Raw genomic sequence first — 21,315 nt, 5'->3', positions numbered from 1 at the left:
ATTAACGAAATATTAATTTTGCAGAAGCAAGCATCCAAAGTTTGGCAATGTCAAACAAAGCAGCCCAGGCAAAAAGAATGGCTTTTGCTGAATGCATCCTATTACAGTCTTCAATGGCATGATCCTGCACAGTTTTTTCCACAAATGTTGTCTCTTTGTATATACAGGAGAAAGGAGCTCACTTCATTAACAGCTGCTCAGTGCTTTGTTTTCTCCTCAATCTCCAGTCCACAGCCTCATGCTTTATTCAATATAGTCAATTCTTCAAAGCTTGGAAAACAGAATTATTAATTTCCCCATAGGCTTTTCCCTTGCTACCAACAATTACAACATTTCATAAAACACAACAAATATTAATGAATTCATTTTCTCAGAACACCAGAAGAGTAGTATTACAGCTCATTTTCCGTTGGGGAGTGGAGGTACAGGGATTACACTAAGAAATTTTCACTAATCTAGGATGCCCAAGTTAAGGTGGCAAGGACCTTTTTAATTCCCACTGTAAATTGCAGTATGTGTAATTCAGGGCACATCTTCACAATGTTCAAGGCACATTTTCTATTTACCTTTGTTGCAGGTATCAAGACAGCAACTCTGGGACCTCAACCTCTAGCAGACAGAGGAGCCCTCAGAGCCACAGCTCAGGTAAGGAATATTCCTGGTGAGGGATAAGAGTTAGCGACCTCATGAAAGCAAGCCTGGTATAAAAAAAGAACTGCTCAGCAAATACCACAGCAGAGTCCGGTACAAAATCTAATTCTCCAAGAAAATAATTAACTAAGCACCATACCACCAATCCTCCACCCACAATTCCCAGCTTGAAATTTCATCTTCAAAGTTGCTTCTTTCCACAGCCTCTCTGCTACTCAGCCCTGACACATCCATTGAATTCTATCAGTACTGAGATAGCATTCCATAAAAAGCCAGCATGACTGGATATTTAAGAGATTTTGTAAAAATATATCGGTGCCATTATTTTTGCATTTTCTAATGCCTGTGCTTTTTGAAAATTTACAAAAATTATTTTTTGTGGTATAATTTTATAATTTATATATAACTTTCCTGTATGAAAAAAGGGCAAAAAAACCCCACTGTTACAGTACATAGCATCATACTGACACCAACATAAACCACAGGTAGACAAGGAAACTTTAAAACCATTTTTCAATCATTTGCCACCTAAACTAACACAAAATCAGAGAGGATTAGGCTGTCAGCATACCGCCACGTACTGCTGTGCCTTAATACAATGAGTTTTCTAAATAGTTGCCTACAGTAGTTACCTAGCGTAATTGCGCCAGGCCTCTCCCACTCTCTTTCCCTCTCCAATCTTTATCACAGCCCCGTATCCCCTCACCTAGCCAGCCCAGCTCCCCAACCCCATTACAGCCTACCTTATCACCCAGAATTAGGACCTCCTGCTTCAAAAGGTTCTCCGCAGACCTACAAAGCCCCAACAAGGTCTTTTGGCTTTTTTCTTGTTCAGCCCCTTCCTTTCTCAGCCAGCACTGGACCTCCTCCCAGAAACTCACCAGAACTCTTTCCCCTCCACTTCTTTACTTATTTCTTCGCCCCAGACTTTCCCTTCTCTGCATCTTCATCCAGCAGTCTGGTTCTCCCCAGCCATCCCACTCCTTCTCTACAGATCTCCCTTGTCGTCCTTCATTCCCAGTCCCACTCCACTGGTGGTTCTGCCAGTTCTCCCTGCCAAAATGACACAGGTTTTCTGCCCCAAATTTCTAACACAACTTTAATCAGCAGGTGCCCACTGCTCCCTTGCCACCAGCTTCTGGTCCAGATAATCTGTTTGTCCCTTACCGCCTGCCTGCCCTCAGCTGCCAGTCTTTTCAGCCAGTCATCACATCCCACTCAGTTTCCCTCCTTCCCACTTCATATCCAGGCTCCTGTCCCTGCTACATCAACTGCCTTTTATTCCTTCTATATTCCCATAGCTTCCTCCTCCACATATCTTAAATGACAGAAGATCACCAGCAGCACTGAAAACACCGAGTACTCAGCTGTCAATACAGTGCCTGACTTTATTCCCACCTGGAGCCACAAGGAATATCTGGTTCCACCAGAGTGGGGGTGTACTTAATTGTTTGCTGTAGAGGGAGTTTAAATAGTTCATTAACACACAGGAGGTGCAAGAGGTCTAGCATATGCAAAATAGACAAAGTTATCAAAGTTCTAGCTAACAGAAAATTTTAAAAGTCTTCCCTGGGCATGACCAAGCTGCATTATTTCAGGAGAACTGTCTCAGAACTTCACTAAGTTTAAGCAAGGAGAGCCTTACTAACTCTTTTTCTTTTCTTTTCTTTTCTTTTTTTTTTACGTTAGCAAAAAGTACACCTGTGATATCAAGAACGTTCCTAATGTCCTGTTGTAAAGCATGGGATGCTCAACATTTCAAGAAAACAAGATTAATTTTCTTAACGATCTTTTTTTTTCTTCCTGTCCTCAAGCTCAGTGATGTCTAACCCCTTCTGGATGAACTAAAAAAGTTATTTCAGACTGATAAAAAAATCCAACAAAACAAACAAAAAATCCCCCACCAGAAATAGATGCTAATATTTCTAAGTCATTTTTTACATTACAAGCACTTGATTATAAGCACTTGGAAGCAGGATTTTATAAGGCAGAGTAGCTTGGCAGCCTTAATTACTGGGAAGATCAACCAGCCTCCACAATAGAATTTCAAATTGTATAAAGACTCTGTGGGAACTGCATTACGATCAGTGTAATGAGCAGCTCAACACTACCCTCCACTATTTTCAGGTTTGTGTATGCAGATTCAGATTATTTTTTTTTTAAAAAAACCCTTTTTTACTATTTTTCAACAGGAAGTAAATGATGGAATTCAGAACTTACATAGAAGAAATCAAAGTCCAATACTGAGTTTCATACTCTTAGGGAAAAAAATGAAAGGGCAGGGGAGAATAAAGTTTTTTAAATAAAAGTAAAAAATAAATAAGAAAAAAAAAAAATCACACACTGCTATGTTCCCTGGTACTATTGCACCAACAAATCTAACAAGTGCTACAGGTATCTAGAAGCTGTCTCAAGTATCTGATAATAAAGAGAATTAAAACTAAGAGCTGAAAATAAACGATGTCTTTGATACAAGAGGATGCAGAGGGAGTGCCTTTCCAATACTCAGGAACCTGTCCTCCTGTTCAGGACAAATGACAGATATCAGCTCTACCTTTCAAATAATTTCATCTAATTTGAATATCATTGTTTTTGAAAGGGAACTCTGTCATCAGTTAACTATGATAAAATTCTTCAAGCTAAGGAAAACCTTACATTTCAAAAGAAAGTTTCCCATTTATTTCATATTAATCTCCAGTATTCAATTAAAAAAAAAAAAAAAAAAAAAAGAAAAAGAAAAAAGAAATACACCCCAAGACTTGTTCACAGATTGGTATAATGCAGCTTCAGGACATCAGCAGGGTATCAATCAAATCAGCAACTCAGTAACTACATATATACCACAGTGCAGAAATTGTAGCATTATGCTGAAATCTGTGCATTGTAGATTCAGAGTTGCTGGGTTGGGTTTTTTCCCTCTTTCCTGACTTCTCAGCCAGAGTAACACTGACCTCACTGATACCAATTTTCATTTTTATCTTCATTTATGCATTTTGTATTGCTGCTTTGTGTCTAACGATTTTTTTTTCAAATTAAGTTTAAAAGACCAAGTTATCCAGAGGCTTCATGAATTTGAAAGAAATTACAATTAATTGAATTTCTAAACTATTAAAAAGTGGCAATTTTGAAAGCAATCATGGTATATAATTAAGAATAGGCAGAGGCCAACCTCAGTGCAGGGCTACATGCTATTACGTACAGGCTGGGGAAACATGCTGGAAATATTGCGTCCACTCATCAGGCTGCACCACCTCAAGAAAGGAAACAGAGCAACTCTGGCTTGAACTGAAACGGTGGCGATATTTATAGCAGAACATCTTTTTGCTCTGTGCTCACAGGGTTCAGCAGAGCCAAGTTTCCTCTCTGAAGGACCTGGCAGTAGCGCAACTCGCACACCATGTAATGCCACAAGCACTTAGTGCTCTTCCTCTGAAATTCTACACAGAAAAATAAGCATCCAAAATCCCTTTGTAGAGGTAGAGCTAATGAGAGTCAGAGCAACTGAATGACTTGCCCAGGGACATTGCTGTGAGTCAACAGACAGCCCAAATGTACATCCCCGGACCTTCAGCTTACAATTTTAACACTAATTTCCCTACTGGTTTAGCACTTGTTCACTGCGATTAAAAAAATGACTCTTCAAGCCGAAAAAAATAAAGCAAACTGTCCCAGAATCTTCTTAATGGAAAGCAGGAAGGGGAACCATAGGAAAGTCCTGACATTTTCTTAATAGCAGTTGCCAACCAAATTAGGTCTGAACACTAAGCTACTGACTGAGATCATAAAGTCACAAAGGGGAAAAAAGAAATTAAGTAATTAAGCTGTGCTCTGACAAATGGAAGACTGACTTATGAAGCTGACAGTGTTCTGCTCTGCCCTTGTATTATACAAATTAAACTAAGCTCTGACTACATCGTGAAAAAGCCATGCCCTGTGAACAAACTCTATATTCACCTGTTATTTTTACATGCATGTCTTTGCCCCAAGATTGTTAACCTATTTGTCTTAATCTGGAGAGAATAAGCAAGTTGCTTGAAAACACAGAGTAATATTGCAATATAAAAAGGTGACATTCCAACCCTATTCCTACCAGCATATTGACATAGAATGTTTGATAGAAAACTTACCTTTTCCTATGGTTTTAACTGTAAGCACATAATGTACATAACACTAACCCTCAGCATCCTGCTGAACAATATTCTCTTTCAAGGGATCCATCTGAGGAACTCCTCACCCTCAGGAAAAGCATTCCTCACTGGATTCAATAGACCCTGTTTGGTCTCATCATCCAAGTGGATTCATAAAAATATCTTCATGTCTCCACAGACCTAACCATTGGAAAAGGTATCAGTTGCTACATTCCTTAAGCATTGCAGAAAATAGGGGCTATAACATGACACTGCACTTAAAATGAAAACACTGTGATTGTTTTCAAAGTTACATCCTTTGAAGTTATTTTGTAGATGGCCTAATGGATCAAGACAAACAATTTAAGATGGAGAGACAGCTTTCATGAAAAATATTCACTCGTTGGTAATTGGTTAATTTTAGTCTTCATCAACTGTTTGAATTTTCATAAAAGTATCATTGCTTTATTCACAGTGCAAATATAACTACTGAGTAGATAGCTTAAGAAAACCCACAAATATTTTCCTGATTGTGAATCTATGTAGTTCACAAGCTCTTAATTTAGTCTGGAAAAACATCTGTTTATAAAAACGTGGGGGTAAGTTCATGTAAAAGCCAAATTACTTTGCTGAATCTTTGCTCCTTCTTACTATCAAACCAGAGCTATATAACTGAAATAGGATTAATAACTATTCATTAAAATCTAGTTCTAAACCATTTTAGGACTATAATACAGAGATTAAAATCTCAAGAACATAGATTAGTGTCATTTCTTTCTGCACTAAAATATGGTTTTAGTATGCTGTTATTTTGCATGAAAGATGCAGTACACGTATTAACGCCACGTGTTGAGGAAAATCAGCCTCTGCAGTCATCATCATCTCTCTTGCTGTGTAAGTGCAGGGATTCACAATGACTCTAAACACCTCAATTTTATAATTTGGACAGATTTATTTTTTCTATATTTTCATTTTTCTTCATCAATAAATTTTTCAACTTCTATTCCATTACTGAAATGAACACAAATTAATAGTCACATATCAATGACACACCTTCCAGACTATCAGTGTCTTGGTTTGCAAAATGATATCAAATACCAGTTTAAACACCTTAAGCTATACCTCTGTGGAGATGGACATGTGAACGAGATTTTATTAACTGTTTTTTCTGTAGAGGAAGCACCGTACAGATATTCTTACAGAACTTACCAAATATCTCTCTGAAGAGACACTGACTAAAATAAGATCATCTCCAACACGCACTTTTTCTCCTTCTGATCGTTGCTTGGAAGCAGGATGGATGGTCCACCAGCATGCCTCACCTGTATCATTATTGAATAGGGGCAGAGAAAGAAATTAGAAAGAAAATGTCCCATCTTATTGGTATTACTTCCACATTTATCTCAGTCCTAAAGTTCTGACCCAGTTTTCAGTTGGGTAAACCAAGTGTCCATGCGTTTTCAATAACCGATATCATTCCAGCACCACCTTGTCAGAAACTCAAATGGAAATAATACACCTATGCAGAAGACAGCAAGACCTCTGTAACAGTGATTCCAGAGCTGAACAAGGAGCTAACTCTCTGTGCTTTCTAGGCAACCTGGTCCAGGCTGCTTTTGCTAAAGAGCTTCCCTGTCACCTTCATTCCAGGTTCTGGGAAAGACATCAAAGGATCTTCCACCAAGAATTAGGACAAAGAAATGGAGCAACCCGTCAATAAGGGCAATAAAATAATAATCTACAATATAACTTAAAACAATATTTGAAAGATCTCATAAACCCAAATTTAATTATGTTCCTTCCACTTCTACTGACCGTTAGTGTCTCTAATTCCTCAGAATATTTATAAATATTACAGTCACAAATTCTGTTCCCATGATGAACCTTGCTTTCAGATATACTTCTTGAACAAAAAGTATGATTTTCAGAAAAAAAACAAACTTTGATCTTGGAATTGTACAATCGTTGCTGTTATTACTGTTATTACTCCTAGCCACAGCAAGTCTTTAAAAAACAAGCAAAGTTATTATTTCTAATTGAACAGTTACACCAAACTGATGGCACTGTAAGAAGCTATATCAGTCTTAAATATACAAATGTCAACAGCAGTTCTAAAACTTTAATAGAATCTTTATTCAAAATAATACAAGTTTAAAAATTTTTCAGCAGAAGGTTTCTACAGGAATAACAACAAGGAAATATTCCTTTAATTATATTCAATGTAGAAATTTACACTTAACTATCAATAGACATGTTTACATCTCCTAGAAACAAAAATACATTATCTATTATAAAATGTAAAGATAAGATACTGAATGTGGAAAACATAAATATTAAGCTTTATTTCTGTAGTCCTTAAAATAGTCTTAATTTTTAGGTGATTTACATGTACTTACAGGTTACTCCCGATTTTTAGACTGAACATATTCTTCATTACACAGTCACTTGAACTAGTGTTTACCTGTTGTGTCCTCTTGCAATCCTACATCAAATGCCAGCTTATCCATTGAAGATCGAGACGTAGAGAGACAGCACAGATACTATCAAAATAAAAAAGCATGCATTACTAGTTCTGTTCATGCCTGATAATCCAGTGAAATGTAAAAAGCCATCAACCTACTAACACGGGATTAGCTGTTCATAAATTATCCCCACCAGTTACTATCAAGAACATATATATATATATATGCCTGATAAACTGAATGGCACTCAAGGAGACTTGACAAAGATAGATGTTTTAAAATAACCTCTCAGTCTATCCAGGTTATCTTTCCACTGACATGGGGATAGTGAGAGTGAAAATAAAGGAGCTGGTTGCATCAAATTTCAGCTCCACGAAACCTCCCTTGTGGTTAAGGAGTTTGGAACCCATGTAATTCATCAGGGAATTGAAGAGTAAGGCTTCTGTCCAAAATATGTGCAAGAAGGAATTTCCTTTTCCACTCACTCTCCAACATATGTTCAGGTTGTCAGCCAGATGCCAGCTGTGGATTCAGTCACAGCTTATGCAATATCCAAGGGAAAAGCAATGAGAAATCACCAACTCAAAATAGACTGACGAACAGAGAAGTCATCACTACAGAGCCAGACCTAGTTTTAGCACTTACCCAGATATGAACACCTTGGTTTGGTATTTCCAAGCATCTACCCTTCACAGAGCTTTCCATTAACCATGGGAGAAATGCCTCTTTGATGTGAATAATTCTCCAGATATCAATAAAGAGCAATGGTCCGGGCACTTTCAAAGATAACATTCATACAAAAAAAGAGAAATCATTGCTGCCATCAACTGCTGTTACATACCATGCCGCTGTAGGAATGGCGCAGCAAGATTGCATGTCCATAGAGTAGCGTTCGATGACCGCCACCTTGTGCAGACTGAAAGATAAAGAGAAGTGATATACTGGCGTGTTGTAATAAAACGGGGCCTTTTGAGAAAGAAAAAGTGAAAAACAAATCTCCGTCAATCCTGGACAACCTGTGACAGAGCAGTCAATTTCCTGATAAACACTGTTCAGGGATTAGTTCAAGGTAGTTCTGTGAATGTGTTCTCTAATTTTAATTGCCTCTTAAGATATTGACCTTTTAAGTCCTTGGGACAGATCTAAGGTAGAACTTGGACAGGCAAACCTAGAAGCTACTGACTTTTTCTAATAAAAGTGCTCAATTGGCTAAGGGAAAATAGCATATACTTTGTCCCACCACCTATTTGGTATAAGATATGTTCTAGATGCTTCCTTGGGCTGAAAGCAGGCAGGCTCTAGAGCAGAGCAGCTTTGATGCATGCCACACTACCCTCTACACCCTTAGGTATTGTTAAAACTCTCCACATTTGGCGATTTTCTCTCCATATTAAATACTTTTCTATACAGAAGGTGTGCAGAAGGAGCTTCTGGAGCATCATCCCTCCTTTATCAGAAATTATCAATCATATATCAGCCACACTGAAGATCAACAACCTCCAAGGCTGTTTGCCCCGTAGTGTTTCAATACTCAGCCAGAATTCTTTATCTGCCAGGCCAGGTAAGTGCTCAAACACATCCAAGCTAACTCAACAGGATTCGGGGGTTCTGAAAATTTAGAAGTCATGCCCGAGTAAATGTTCCTCTTCAGAAACACAGCACAAATCTTGAGTGACAGAAAATGAAAATAATAAAATTCACTTTTATCCCAAGAAACTGCAATAATTTTTTTTCACAATATATTAATTACAGTTTCTATTTATCTACAATCAATTTAACTACTCATGAAAGTATAAACAAATCTTGTTAAAACGTGAGCAACTTTTCAACTTCTGCTGAAGATTTATGAATTCCTCAGACCGAGAAGCAGCTGACTGACGGTGGTTGGGAGCAGAGACTGTCAGAGAAGGCAATGCCAAGAGCACAAGTCCATATTCCTCTGACACAATTATCTCACCTAACATTATGCATATCACACTATTTAAACAATATCAGTAAATACGCATTTTTGAGTCTATAAATGCGGCAGCTCCATAAACAGCAACATTCTTTCATCTAGGATTCTAATTTAATCTCTTGTATACAGCATTTATACCCTTTCTTTTATCACAGTAGGCTGACCTTCTGTTTGACTGGAGCATTAGATTCATTACAGAATAAATCGGGAACAATCATACTATGTTAACTCTCTGGCAGCTTCATTTCAGTCCTGAAGATCAACATAACTGAATGGCTAGGATGACAACACACAATTATTTCCACTCCTCATTTACGGGTTGTCCTTCCTTGTCTTTTATCCATTAGCATATTTGTTGATCTTTGAGTTACTTGGTAAAGAAAAAAAAAAAAAAAAGCAATAGGTGGTGAAAAAGAAAGCAGTTCAAAAAAATAATAATTTTAGCGCTTTTAAGAAACTACAAAAAATTATTGCTTTTATCTTTACTGAAAAGAGCATTTTGATGGATACAAGGTACATTCTGATTTTCAACAAATGGCGTAGCACAAAAAGCAGGGAGGCGCATTCAATAATCTTGTCTGGAAGACTGAATGACATGAATTTTTATTAAGAATGAAAGTCATGGTCTTTGTCGCAGACACAGTCTTGATAGCAAGACATGAGGATTTAACTTTGAACTACCACTATCACCACTTTTTCCAAAGGCACAAGGAAAGAACATGACATTTGGTGATGTGAAGTCCACTGTCCCAAGGATGAACGCTGAATGTCTGCTGCCCATCACATCGGGGAAGAGGGGAAAAACTGCTGTGAACATACTTCCTCACCTACATTTCAGATTTGCCTGGAAGCTTTATCCACACAGCAGGCATAGGTACCCAACCAGTATAGTCACCGACATGGACAAAAGTTTGAAATTTCATTAATATTTTTACCAAAATTATTTTGTGTTACTAGTTGTAAATTTGATACCTAACATACACATTTTTTTGCCTGTTGTACAAAAAACGAAAGGAATAGCATGATCAACAAAATCACAGCTATGTTACCTTGCCCTTGTTTTGGCTGTATTAATTTGTCTGTCTAGCACCTATTTTTCTAAATGCCCATTTGTAGCTGAAAAAGATAAAGATCGGCTCAGAAATATTTAATAGAATCATAGAACAGTTTGGGTTCGAAGGGACCTTAAAGATTATCTAGTTCCAACCACCCTGCCATGGTGGTTCCTTCGACCAAATCAGGCTGAAGGTGTCCCTACCCATGGCAGGGGTGCTGGAACAAGATTTTCAAGTGTTTTGCTTGCTTTATCACCACCCATCCCTCTTTTTTTGTTTGTTTGGGGTTTTTTGTTTTGTTTTGTTTCCTTGACCAGGTAATTCAGAGGGGTTGGAACTAGGAAAAATTTCAATTGTTTTTGTGAAAAATGGAGGAGTGGGTTTTTAGATAATTTTTACCAAAAGGATTAAAGTAACTCCTTTTAACAATTTTTCCCCATTAAAGACAATGCAAGCAAGCTTGCTGTTTCTTAGAAAAAAAAAAATGATTGCAAAAAACATTTCAAGCATTTTCCACTTAAAGGTGTGTGAAAGACAATTATAATCAAGGTATCCACATGGAGGGAAAGTGAAAAGATGAAACAGAAAAATAGAGGAGAGGCTAGGAGAGAAAGCTGGTACTATGAAACTGCCTTCTAGGATATGTACGTACCTATAAGTTAATTTCCTATTTTAAAGGCTCATTTCATAACTAAATAGCATTTATCTGTATACCAGAAATTGCATAGTAAGTAGCTGATGTACCACGATTGTCTACTGAAAGAGTCCAATTTTCAAAATAATCCATTCCTATCTAGAATCTTGCAGAGAACTGTATTCCACGTGTTATTAAAAAAAAAAAAAAAAAAAAAAGAAAAAAAGATAATTTTAAAAGTTATCAATTGGACTTCTATGACAACAATGCAACATTCCAAGATGAGGTGTGCCATTGAAGTTTTACCAAGTTTCTAGTAATATTCAAATAATAACATTTCACAAGACACTGCAAGTGAGACTTCCTGGAAGACACAGTCCTGACTAATTCAATACATAACGCCCACATATTTTTGCACAAATATATGAATGGCATTATAATGCAAGCAAGTTTGTAACAACCCATTATTTATCATCAGTCTTGTTTGCTTTATGTTTTTAATTTCCTGTTTTTGGAGTAATTTCGAAGTTGGACAATACGTTCCTTGAATAAAACCAGGCTGGAAAACAAAAATAGATTTTTGTTCAAAGAACAATTTATCCATTGAAGTTCTACAAGCGATGCCATTCAGGAATATAAAACATATAAAAGCAAAACTCTTCTCATTTTATCCTCCAAGAATTTGGGATTTAGAATAAGACTTGAAAAGCCTTCAGAACTGGTAAAAACTAAAGTGAACAAATTGAGATTGAATGCATATACGGCAAATTCACACTGCTTGTGAAAACTTCATATAAACTGTCCATCTCTAGTCTAATATTTCTGCAGTTGGAATACAAGATTAATTTGGAGTGACCTCATCACCCAAAAGCCACTGCTGAAGCAAAGGCAACTTAGAATACAACAACAATTAGAGCTGAAGAAATTAGCATTCAAAATACATGAACAGCTTTCAAGTTCAATGCATTGTTAGAGCAGGCAATGAGAACAGACTACTTAAAGATCTGAGCTGCGTAATTTGATGTAAAGGGTGTTATCTTGAAACAAAAATAAAGGAGGAATATAAATTAAAATTAGGAAACGGTTATTTTCCTTGTTTTTAAATAGGATTAAAATGCCAAAAAGAACTTAGAAATTGCAACCTACAAACAATCTAGTAAAATGTGCAAATGATGGAAGCAGCATAACATGAAATATTTAGAATTAGACTGAATAACAACGGATATGCTTTACTGCGAGTACCAATCCTGCAGTAAGATGTTACACATGACTCAGCAACCCCTTTTCATCTGTACAATTTTGCATATACACAACTGTCATATGTACAGACGTGCAATTACTTGACAGATTAAAAGGGGTATTCCACTGACAATTCACACAGTAGCACTTGCACTGCTGTGTCTGTGGCTGCATTGATACACTCCTGGCCGCATATAAGAAGCTGCAGGAAATTAATCCTGATGACGCTGATCAAGTGTTTTGGAGCCATTTGTGCTTCTGGAACATCGCTTACAATGAGAATTTTTAGAGATTAGTGACTATCCCTCTGGCATCCCAGGAGATTTAGAGTCAAATAGCCATTACCTTTCCATTCTTTTCAAGAGAACAGCCTTATATCTACTAGAGAAAACATTTCTTAGACCAATGAGTACTCTACTGCAAGCAAATGCCAAAGTTTTGTTGCTGACTTTTCTTCACAGGTCTCCAAAATCTCCAAATGTAAGAAAAGGCAAAAAGCTATGAGCTTCAGAGAGGTACCAGAGAAAGACAAACATCTTTAACATGTACTTAAAAATGATAACTGTTTCAGTGTTTTGTGCATGTACAGATAAAGTTTTTTTAACGTTGTCATTATTCAGAAATCTAATGTTCGAGAAAGCCTGACAGCATTTGCATTTAGCACATGCCTATTCGGACAATTCTAGTCACCCATGAAAGCCATTTTATAACACTGAAAATGTCACAAGGAGCACAGGAACTGAAGTGTACTCTCTAGAAAATCATACGAGACAACAATGAGTTTTTAAGAAGGATGTAATGGCTTTTTCTGCCTCATTCCATGATGAACCCAAAACAGCAGAATGGAATTAGTGGTACATGTTATAGGGAAAATGACAGTACAAAGACTAGGCTGTAAGTATAGTTTTGATGGACTTAAAAACAAAAATTAAAACAAAATCGAGTGAAATAATAAGCTACAAGACATCAGTTGCAAGTCCTTCAAAAATGCAATCCATATAACTTACAGTAATGGTAAATTATGACCGAATTGCAACCAGCTGCTCTCCTGGTATTTCCTCTGTGCCCCAGACCCAGCCATAGGAAACACCAGCCCAAAGAGTCTAGATGGAACTTAGGACCACTCAGTATTGCTCCGAATGGGTTTCTAAAATAATATTTGACAATTTTTTTCATGGCACTGAATTTTTTTTGACATGTGAGAGCAGCTGTACAGTAAAAGCAGCAACATGTTCCCTGTTTTTCTTCACAAATGTTTTCCAAGGCAAATACTGCAAGTTAACATTAAAAGTTTCAAATATGACTTTCAGTGGTTATTTAATATGTACACTGGAAAAAAGCAATGTCCTTTAAAACACTGAATACTTATACTTCATTAAAATGGAGCACACTAATGATGGCCATCATATACTTAAAGTAGATGCTGGAGGCAACACCATGTCAAACAGAGGACACCTATACTTCCATAAAAACACCTGAAAATATAAATGTGCCACCACAAGTATGTTCTAAGTTTCATGAAGCTCCATAGTTTATTTCTAGCACTTATACTGTTAGAAAAGTACAGAACGAAGAAAAAAAATTCCTATCTCTAAATCTAGATACTTAGTTTAAATGTATAAGCAGAAGTATATAATTAAACACAGAACATAATATCCTACAGTTACCTGCTTTGAACCCTTTTAATATAAAACCATCACCACCACAGAAATAAACCAACTGGCAAATTGGACCCTCTAAAAAATTATATATAAACAAAGTGCAAGCTCCTCCAGTGATGGAACTTCTCAAAGTCCCTTCCCTGGGACTCATATTGGGGCTGTCAAATTTCCCATTCAGGAGCAGTCATTACATTCTGAAACTGCGGTTTTGATCCATTAGAAAGAGAAAGGTAAATAGGAAAGGTGGGTCTGATCAGAAGTATTTTCATAGAAAAAAAAATCAGCTACCATGTATTATGAGTAAAAGTGTATTTATGCCCTGGACTATGTTGCTCCCAGTCACAAACTACCCGTGTCAAGATGTAAAGCTGTTGGCACCAATGCCTTTTTCAAGAGGGTGGTGGAAGTTTTTAAACCAGCAGGCTAATACAAGTATTTAATCTGAGATAGTTTTTTAGAATGAAAACTTTGAGTGCACAACAAGGGAACATGTGCTTTGTTTACATATAATTCTTCAGGGCTTCCTGCATTTAAGCAAATTAAAGGCTCCCATATAGTAATCTGCAATATAGGAAGAAAAGTACTGAAAGGATGCAGAATAAATGTAGATCTTGAAAGCTTTGGAGTCTTCACTCAGGAGAAGGAAAACTCCATGATGGCAGAATTAGAAATGAAGTGAAAGAAATGGGAAAAACACTAAAAGGAACTGGGAGGAATAGGAGGGAAGGATATCCCAGTCTAAAACCATCTCACTATGGTTCTACACATAAATATTTGCATTATGCTACAACCATTTCTGGAGAGGATGCTCAAAATGGTGTTTCCATAGCAATGTAAAAACTATTCATCTATTGATTTCACTATTAATACATTTTTTTTTTATTCTGTTCTAGACCAATGCTGAGGGAGGCCAATATTTATCTAAAAACAGCAGTGATGATGCAATCCTACAAGACTAGAATTGGAGACTACCACAGGTATGCATTCAATGAGACCTCTTACTCTGCAACAATTATATCATGGTCTAAATTTTTTCACGCTGAACACAACTTCAGATGACTAAAGAGAGCTTCTTTCTAACACTAGGCAACAGCCAGCTGGAAAACACAGGAAAGTTTGTTATCTTAATACCAGCATGGTCAGTAATGGCTTATGCAAAGCTAAAAGAATTTATTGATGATAAAACACAAATTCAGATTAATTTAGCCTAAGGCAATTAGACAGCCAGTGGAGAGAAAAAGGCACTTTTGGTCAGTAATTCAGCCCACCTAAAATCTGAGCAACCCTTTAATGACACCTATGCTTCTGCTTGTGGTTACACAGGGAGCTTAGGATACCCATGGCTCTAAGTCAGGCATTTCAGTCTTGTGGGATGAATGCCAGCCAAAAAGTCCAGAAAACCCCAAGCAGTGGTGAAAACAGAACGTGAGGAAACAGGCTGAGTCACTGCAGAACTTGTGAAGTAACCCTGGAACAGAGCTAGAAGGTTTGTGAGACAAGATTAGCCAGGCAAAACTAAACAATTGGCACATGGAATAGCAATACTGGGAAATTACATCTCCAGCAAAATCAGAGAACTTGAAAATGCATCAAGCAGTAAAGACTGCAAACAAAGCTACAGAGTGTGAGCCAAGGAGTTTTACATGCTCTTCTTGCTCACAGAAGTCTCCATTTTCTTTACAAATTGACACAAAACCGACAGAATTTCTTTTCCAAAGTAACAGCATTCCACACCCATACACCTTGAATTCTTCTACCAAAACCCCAAAATGCTAACAAGACCCTTCCACAATTACTGTGCTCTTGGGCTGCCATTTCCAGGCTGGGCACCAAACCCACAGTGTTTAGTTGCAGCACAGCATTTCGAGGCAAGGTAAATCCATCCACTGACACATGGCACTGTGGTTTATATTCCTTCACCCCGCTCGTATCAAAAAACAGTGACAGCAAATGGCAAATTCAAACCAGTCTAAAACATCTTCAGTTGTCCTACTGTAGCCCATATACCATGTTACAATGGAATAACAAACTGGAAATTGAACCTACCAACTTCCTAGTCTTTACACCTGACTTAAATCACTATTTAGTTGATTGTCTTTTCATGGATTTCACTACAACACAGGAAGTGCTACAAAAATTCAGGTATGGAGATTAGTATGACTGATGACTCTGCTAGTACCTACTCTTAGATAATGATGGCCACTGTGACCCCCAAACAACAACCAAAAAAAAGGAAAAAAGAAACAAAAAACCCCTTCTTTCATTCACATGATCAGCATGTTACTTCCTACTTTGTGTCACGCCCAGCCAAATACAGAAAAAAAGTTTAGCTAAACTATAGGTTTTCTAAGGATGGCTTGCTTTACAAACTCTATTACAATGCGTAATTATGCTTTATATAAATATCACATCTGAACCTGAAAAAAATCAACTGGCCAGTAAAAGTCATGAGCATGCCTTATTCAGTTAAAAACACAGAGATACTTTAGTACCTATACTAAAAAGATTGGAGTCATTGGTAATGATGATAAGTATTTGCACCAGCACCATGCTAAGTGATCCCAGTTTTACTGATATTGACCTGTCAGAAGGCAGAATAAACAGCCGCATAATTAGAAACATTTCAAATATACCTCACAATTAATATTTCCAACACTACATTTATGTTATCACTTTCCCAGCAATGGGTAACTTCACACCAATGAAAAGCAGATACAGCAGTTAAAATAAATCAAGAACAAATAATATTGATTATCTGGTTCCAGCCTCCTATGTAAAACAAACATTTATATTTATGGCTGAGGCAATACTTGCATTACAAACTCTGACTTTCAAGCACTTTCAGTGGTTTGGAAAAAAAAAATGCCCAAGAGGATAAAATATATTGATTTCTCCCTTAGCCTAGTGAAGATTTCTCTTCCCCCATACTCCTCCTCCTTCACCGCATAGGAGATAGAAGGAATTAATAAAAATCTTCCTGGTTGTTCTACAGCTAAATAAGTGGAGGAGGGTGGCATTTTTCACAGGTTAAGGATTGTGCCTCAGCTTTTTCTGTTGCTGTATGATACAAGGAATGTGAATCATCCTTATCACTTGAGAAAGAAAGTCACAGATAAAGAATAAAGCAGACAGCCAAGTGGGAAGAAAAGATGGATCAGCAGAGGAGTCACGATAAGAAAATTCCTCTGACATCACTAAATTCAGCCCTTAAAATAGCACTGCTTATCTAGCCTAGAATTCCTCCCCTTTGGAGAGACCATACCATAGAACAACAAACTCCTAGGGGATGAAAATCAGTAAACAAATAATTTTAGATTAATTGGGAATAGACATTGATAATTGAAGGGAAAAGTAGGAAATGGATAACCAACACATCTTGGCTATCACAGTAAATTATTCAAACGTCAGTTACTCAAAACGTTTGGAGGTTGACCAAGTGCCTTGTCACAATCTTAAATAATAATAATAAAAAAATAATAAAAGCACTGAGAAGTAGAGCTCCTGCACATGCTTACTGACTTGTGGCAGTGAAGGGCCAGTGACTCCCAGCCCACTGAGACACCACACCATCACAGCAGCATCCTTGCCACAGAACACTGTGCTGTCCCTGCTTTCCAAAAAGCTCAAACGTTTTACTTCAAATTTTGTTATTTATTCATTGCCTCAAGATTTCTTATTTACCAGATGGTGTTACACTCTCAGTGAAAGGGTAAGGGTGAATTGAGAATTAGAGAAGCCAGCCCAGAGTCCTCTTTCCACAAGGGTACCTGCCTTTGGTCCTTCATGATCCAAATAAACCATAACCCCACTCCAAGCTAGAGTCACTGTGGTTTCTAAATCCAGATTTGTAAAAAATTCAGTACATGCTACTTTAGTGAAGGCAAGTATGATGCTGATGTTAAAAATAAAGTAATGATTTAAATTAAATTGTAGGAATTCACAGAAAGTATAATACCAAATGTTTAACTTGCTTACCTTCATCATAAATTTCTGTAGAGCCATGAGAAGGGGAAAAAAAGAGAAAATGTGAAATGAATATTTGCTTTCAGGTGCTTAAAAATGGGATTGTTTTCCCTGAAAAAGTGAGTGGGATACACAGAGCTGCAAACCACATTTAAAAGGAACATTTATCATTGCAATTAGCATAATTATAGCTTTATGCTAGGAAGCAAAACAGCTGCTCAGAACAAGGCTTCATCTTTTTTTTTTATGCAATAGTTTTCTCAGATTTTTTTTTTTTACTTTAAATAGCATAGCACATTAAATACTTACTGATTGAAGATAAAACACAGTATAGGTAAAGCAGGAGCTACACCTGATCATAAACTTGCTCTGCAGATAGTGTCTAACTAGGTACAATGCGAGTTGTAAAGTCTTGCATTCAAAGTGCAGTACTGGAGAGCAACACCACTGTTGTAGTAACATATCATACATAAATGTGCAATACATTAAGAAAATGAAAACGTTACTAATATTTCATGCAGTGGTTAAAATCAGTGTCACATGACTGATGTCGGAAGACTATGGAAATTTTTAGGTTTATTTTCATGGAGGTTTCTCAAGGATAAAAGGAGAATGATATGTTACGTTACAGGCAGTGGTTTGGTTTTCTTTGTGAGAGTTCTATGGCCACCTTTTCCTCTTCTGCCCTCATCATTTCATGTTTTGATATCACCAAGTCTGAAGCTGAGGACTGAAGTTTGGCTCTATCCCACATGAAAAGACACTAACTGGAGAGCTTCCAAGCAAGTCTGGGTGCTTTCGTTTCATACATGCTTTTAAAACAGAGGTGTCTGTTCTCTGTAGATGTACAAGATGTTCTAGTTTAAAAAAAAAAAAGAAAAAGAATAAAAAAGAAAAAAAGTATCATCTAACGATCTCAAAGTATTCAGACTTCTCCCCTTTAAAAGTCTTCTAGGTCTATTTTGTAATTAGACATTTGGAAACAAACTGACCAAAACTGAAGGTCACGCACCTTGTCCACCATCCCCATAAAGCAAGGATGTAAACGACATGTTCATTTGTGACAGTATGATCATTCTGGCATTATTATTCATCCCATTTTTTGTCACTCCAATATTCAGTTTGCTTTTATGGTGTGGCTCCAGAAACTAACCAGAAGTCTTTGCTGAGCTATCCAACAGTGGAGTATGAGTGCAAATTCATTAATATAAAACATAAATCACATGATTAATTCTAACATAACCTTCCCTGTATTTGTCAGTACTGACTTTCATGTGCCATCAAGCTGTCAGTTGATCAAGATTAGATCCTTCAAAGACCGCAGTCTCTTCTAGCTGTCATTCACCTATGAAATTTTATTCTGAGAACTATGCAACCCCACTGCTTTTCTGTATTACAAGTACATTAAAAAACAGTCCTTCTGTGAAACCTTCTGGTTCTCTTCTTGACAATTTATGTAACTGCTTGGTTGTAATCTCTTAACTAGCTTCAAATTGAAGTGAATAGTTTATCTCTTCCCTTGATTATTAAAATGATTAAGCAGCTTTTTGTGCTGCATTTTTTGGAAGACCTAATTTAACAATTCCTTCTCTTCAGTCGACATATTAAATGAATTGTAACAAATGAGAGAGAAACAACTGTCATCTGTCCGGATCTGTCATATCATGTTATTTACAGTTACTCTGATTCCTTAATAACGTGGAAGATGATTTACAGTTCTTAGAAAGTGCCATGAACGATCCCCCTCAAGCTAGAAAACGTGAAAGACAACAGTGGGTGAGAGAAGTCTGAACACCTACTGCTTCAAAACCACCAGGGGGAAAATATTCTGAAAATAAATTGCTGTAAAAATGTTTTCTCTTCATGGCAAACACTTAAAAGCACGCTATGTCCACAAACATGAAGAAATGCCCCTGTGAAACTTCAAGCCAAGCCTGAGAAGTTACGTGCCATGAACTGGGACAGCCCCAGCTACCAGCAAATGGATGGGGCAGAGAGTTCCAGATATTCCCATCACACCCCTCTGCAAGCAAGTTCTCCAAGGTTTTTAGACCAAATTCCTCCTTAGCCAAAGGAGAATGCTCACTTTGAAAAACACCACACACACACACACACAAAAAAAACCCCACCAAAAAAAACCCCAACACCCTGAGGCAAACTAATAGAAATTACACACTTCAGGTAGGCAATAGATTCTTACACAAGACATTTCTCAAACTCACCCTTTGCAGAAGAACTTTCTGCTCCTTCACTCTTGCTCTCTGTGCCACAGCACAACAGTGCATGTGACTTTGTGGACTAACATTAGCAATTCAGAACGTGTACTTAAAAATTCAACAGATAGAACAGACCTATAACTTTATTTCTTAATGTCATTCTAACACCCTGTCCTGATTTTGCTGGGACAGAGTTAAATTTCTTCCTAGTAGCTGGTCCAGTGCTGTGCTTTGGATTTAGGATGAGAATAATGCTGATAACACACTGATGTTTTAATTGTTGCTAAACAGTGTTTACACTAAGTTAAAGACTTCTGCGCTTCTCGAACCACCCCACCAGTGAGTGGGTGGGGGGCACAAGAAGCTGGGAGGGGACACAGCCGGGACAGCTGACCCCAACTGACCCCAGAGATATTCCATACCATGTGACATCATGCTCAGTATATAAACTGGGGGGAAACCTGGCCGGGGGCTGCTGCTTAGGAACCTGCTGGGCATCAGTCAGCGGGTAGTGAGCAATTGTATTGTGCATCACTTCTTTTGTATATTCTTATTCTTTAATAGGACAGAAAAAGAAGAGAAAATAATTGTAAAACTGTCTTTATATTACCCCATGAATTTTACTTTTTTCCACAATTCTCTACCCCATCCCACTAAGGGGGATGCAAGGGGAGTGAGTGAGCAGCTGTGTGGTGCTTAACTGCCTGCTGGGTTAAATCGCAACAGTCCTTTTTGGTGCCCAGTGTGGGGCGTGAAGGGTTGAGATACCGACAGATCTGACCAGAGCACGTTAAAACAAATTTTTTTATAAGCATGCATTATATTAGTTTAATAATCACTGGTCACAATGTTGGTTTATTTGCTCTCAGAGGTTTTGTGTATGTTCTCAGAGTTGCGTCATGTAACACCTCACTTGTCTGTGTTCCATGTTGTACTGCCTATCACCTCTAGGGGCTGGGTTAAGGTTACAGTTTTGTTGTAACACTGGCTTATGATACGATAAAACTGGTTGTTGTGAGACTTTCTCTGGTATTTGTGCTCAGCATTGCCATCATCCCCGTCCTTGGGGAGCCATCTATTGGAAACTATTAATAATTACATCTTCTACCTTTTCTCCTGGGAGAGCCAATTTATGGGGGAAAGACCCTCCTCCATCTTCTGCTTCTCCTCTAAGCTAACTACAACAGCTCTTGAGAATTTCGAATAGCTACAGGATGTTCAAGCCAGCATCTTCCAATTGCTATGTCTCCTGAATTTGTTTCAGTCTTGTTTAGGGTTAAAGAAGTCTTTTAAGAATTCTACCCAGAGGTCTGCCCCGAGGTTCGATAGTTATGAGTGGCAGGGTGTGTG

General features: G+C 37.5%; 1 protein-coding gene across 10 annotated transcripts in view; it reads right to left on the bottom strand.

Moving 5' to 3' along the window:
• The window catches only part of RYR2 (ryanodine receptor 2), a 435,368-nt gene that overhangs the window by 248,678 nt on the left and 165,375 nt on the right, over window positions 1-21,315 (bottom strand). For 8 of the 10 annotated variants that reach the window (XM_040597875.1, XM_040597877.1, XM_040597881.1 and 5 more), the window contains exons 5-8: window positions 17,762-17,776; window positions 8,082-8,156; window positions 7,240-7,318; window positions 5,988-6,100 (exon numbers count right to left, since the gene is read on the bottom strand). In XM_040597875.1, the coding sequence (XP_040453809.1) occupies window positions 5,988-6,100; window positions 7,240-7,318; window positions 8,082-8,156; window positions 17,762-17,776 (282 nt within the window). The remainder of the gene's footprint in view (window positions 1-5,987; window positions 6,101-7,239; window positions 7,319-8,081; window positions 8,157-17,761; window positions 17,777-21,315) is intronic. The other 2 variants (XM_040597879.1, XM_040597885.1) reach the window with 1 other exon arrangement.

The sequence above is a fragment of the Falco naumanni genome, chromosome 6 (assembly GCF_017639655.2).
Source record: "Falco naumanni isolate bFalNau1 chromosome 6, bFalNau1.pat, whole genome shotgun sequence".
In the NCBI taxonomy this organism is placed as follows: Eukaryota; Metazoa; Chordata; class Aves; order Falconiformes; family Falconidae; genus Falco; species Falco naumanni.
The sequence above is the reverse complement of the archived record's forward strand: the minus strand, read 5'-3'. Positions and strand labels throughout refer to the sequence as shown.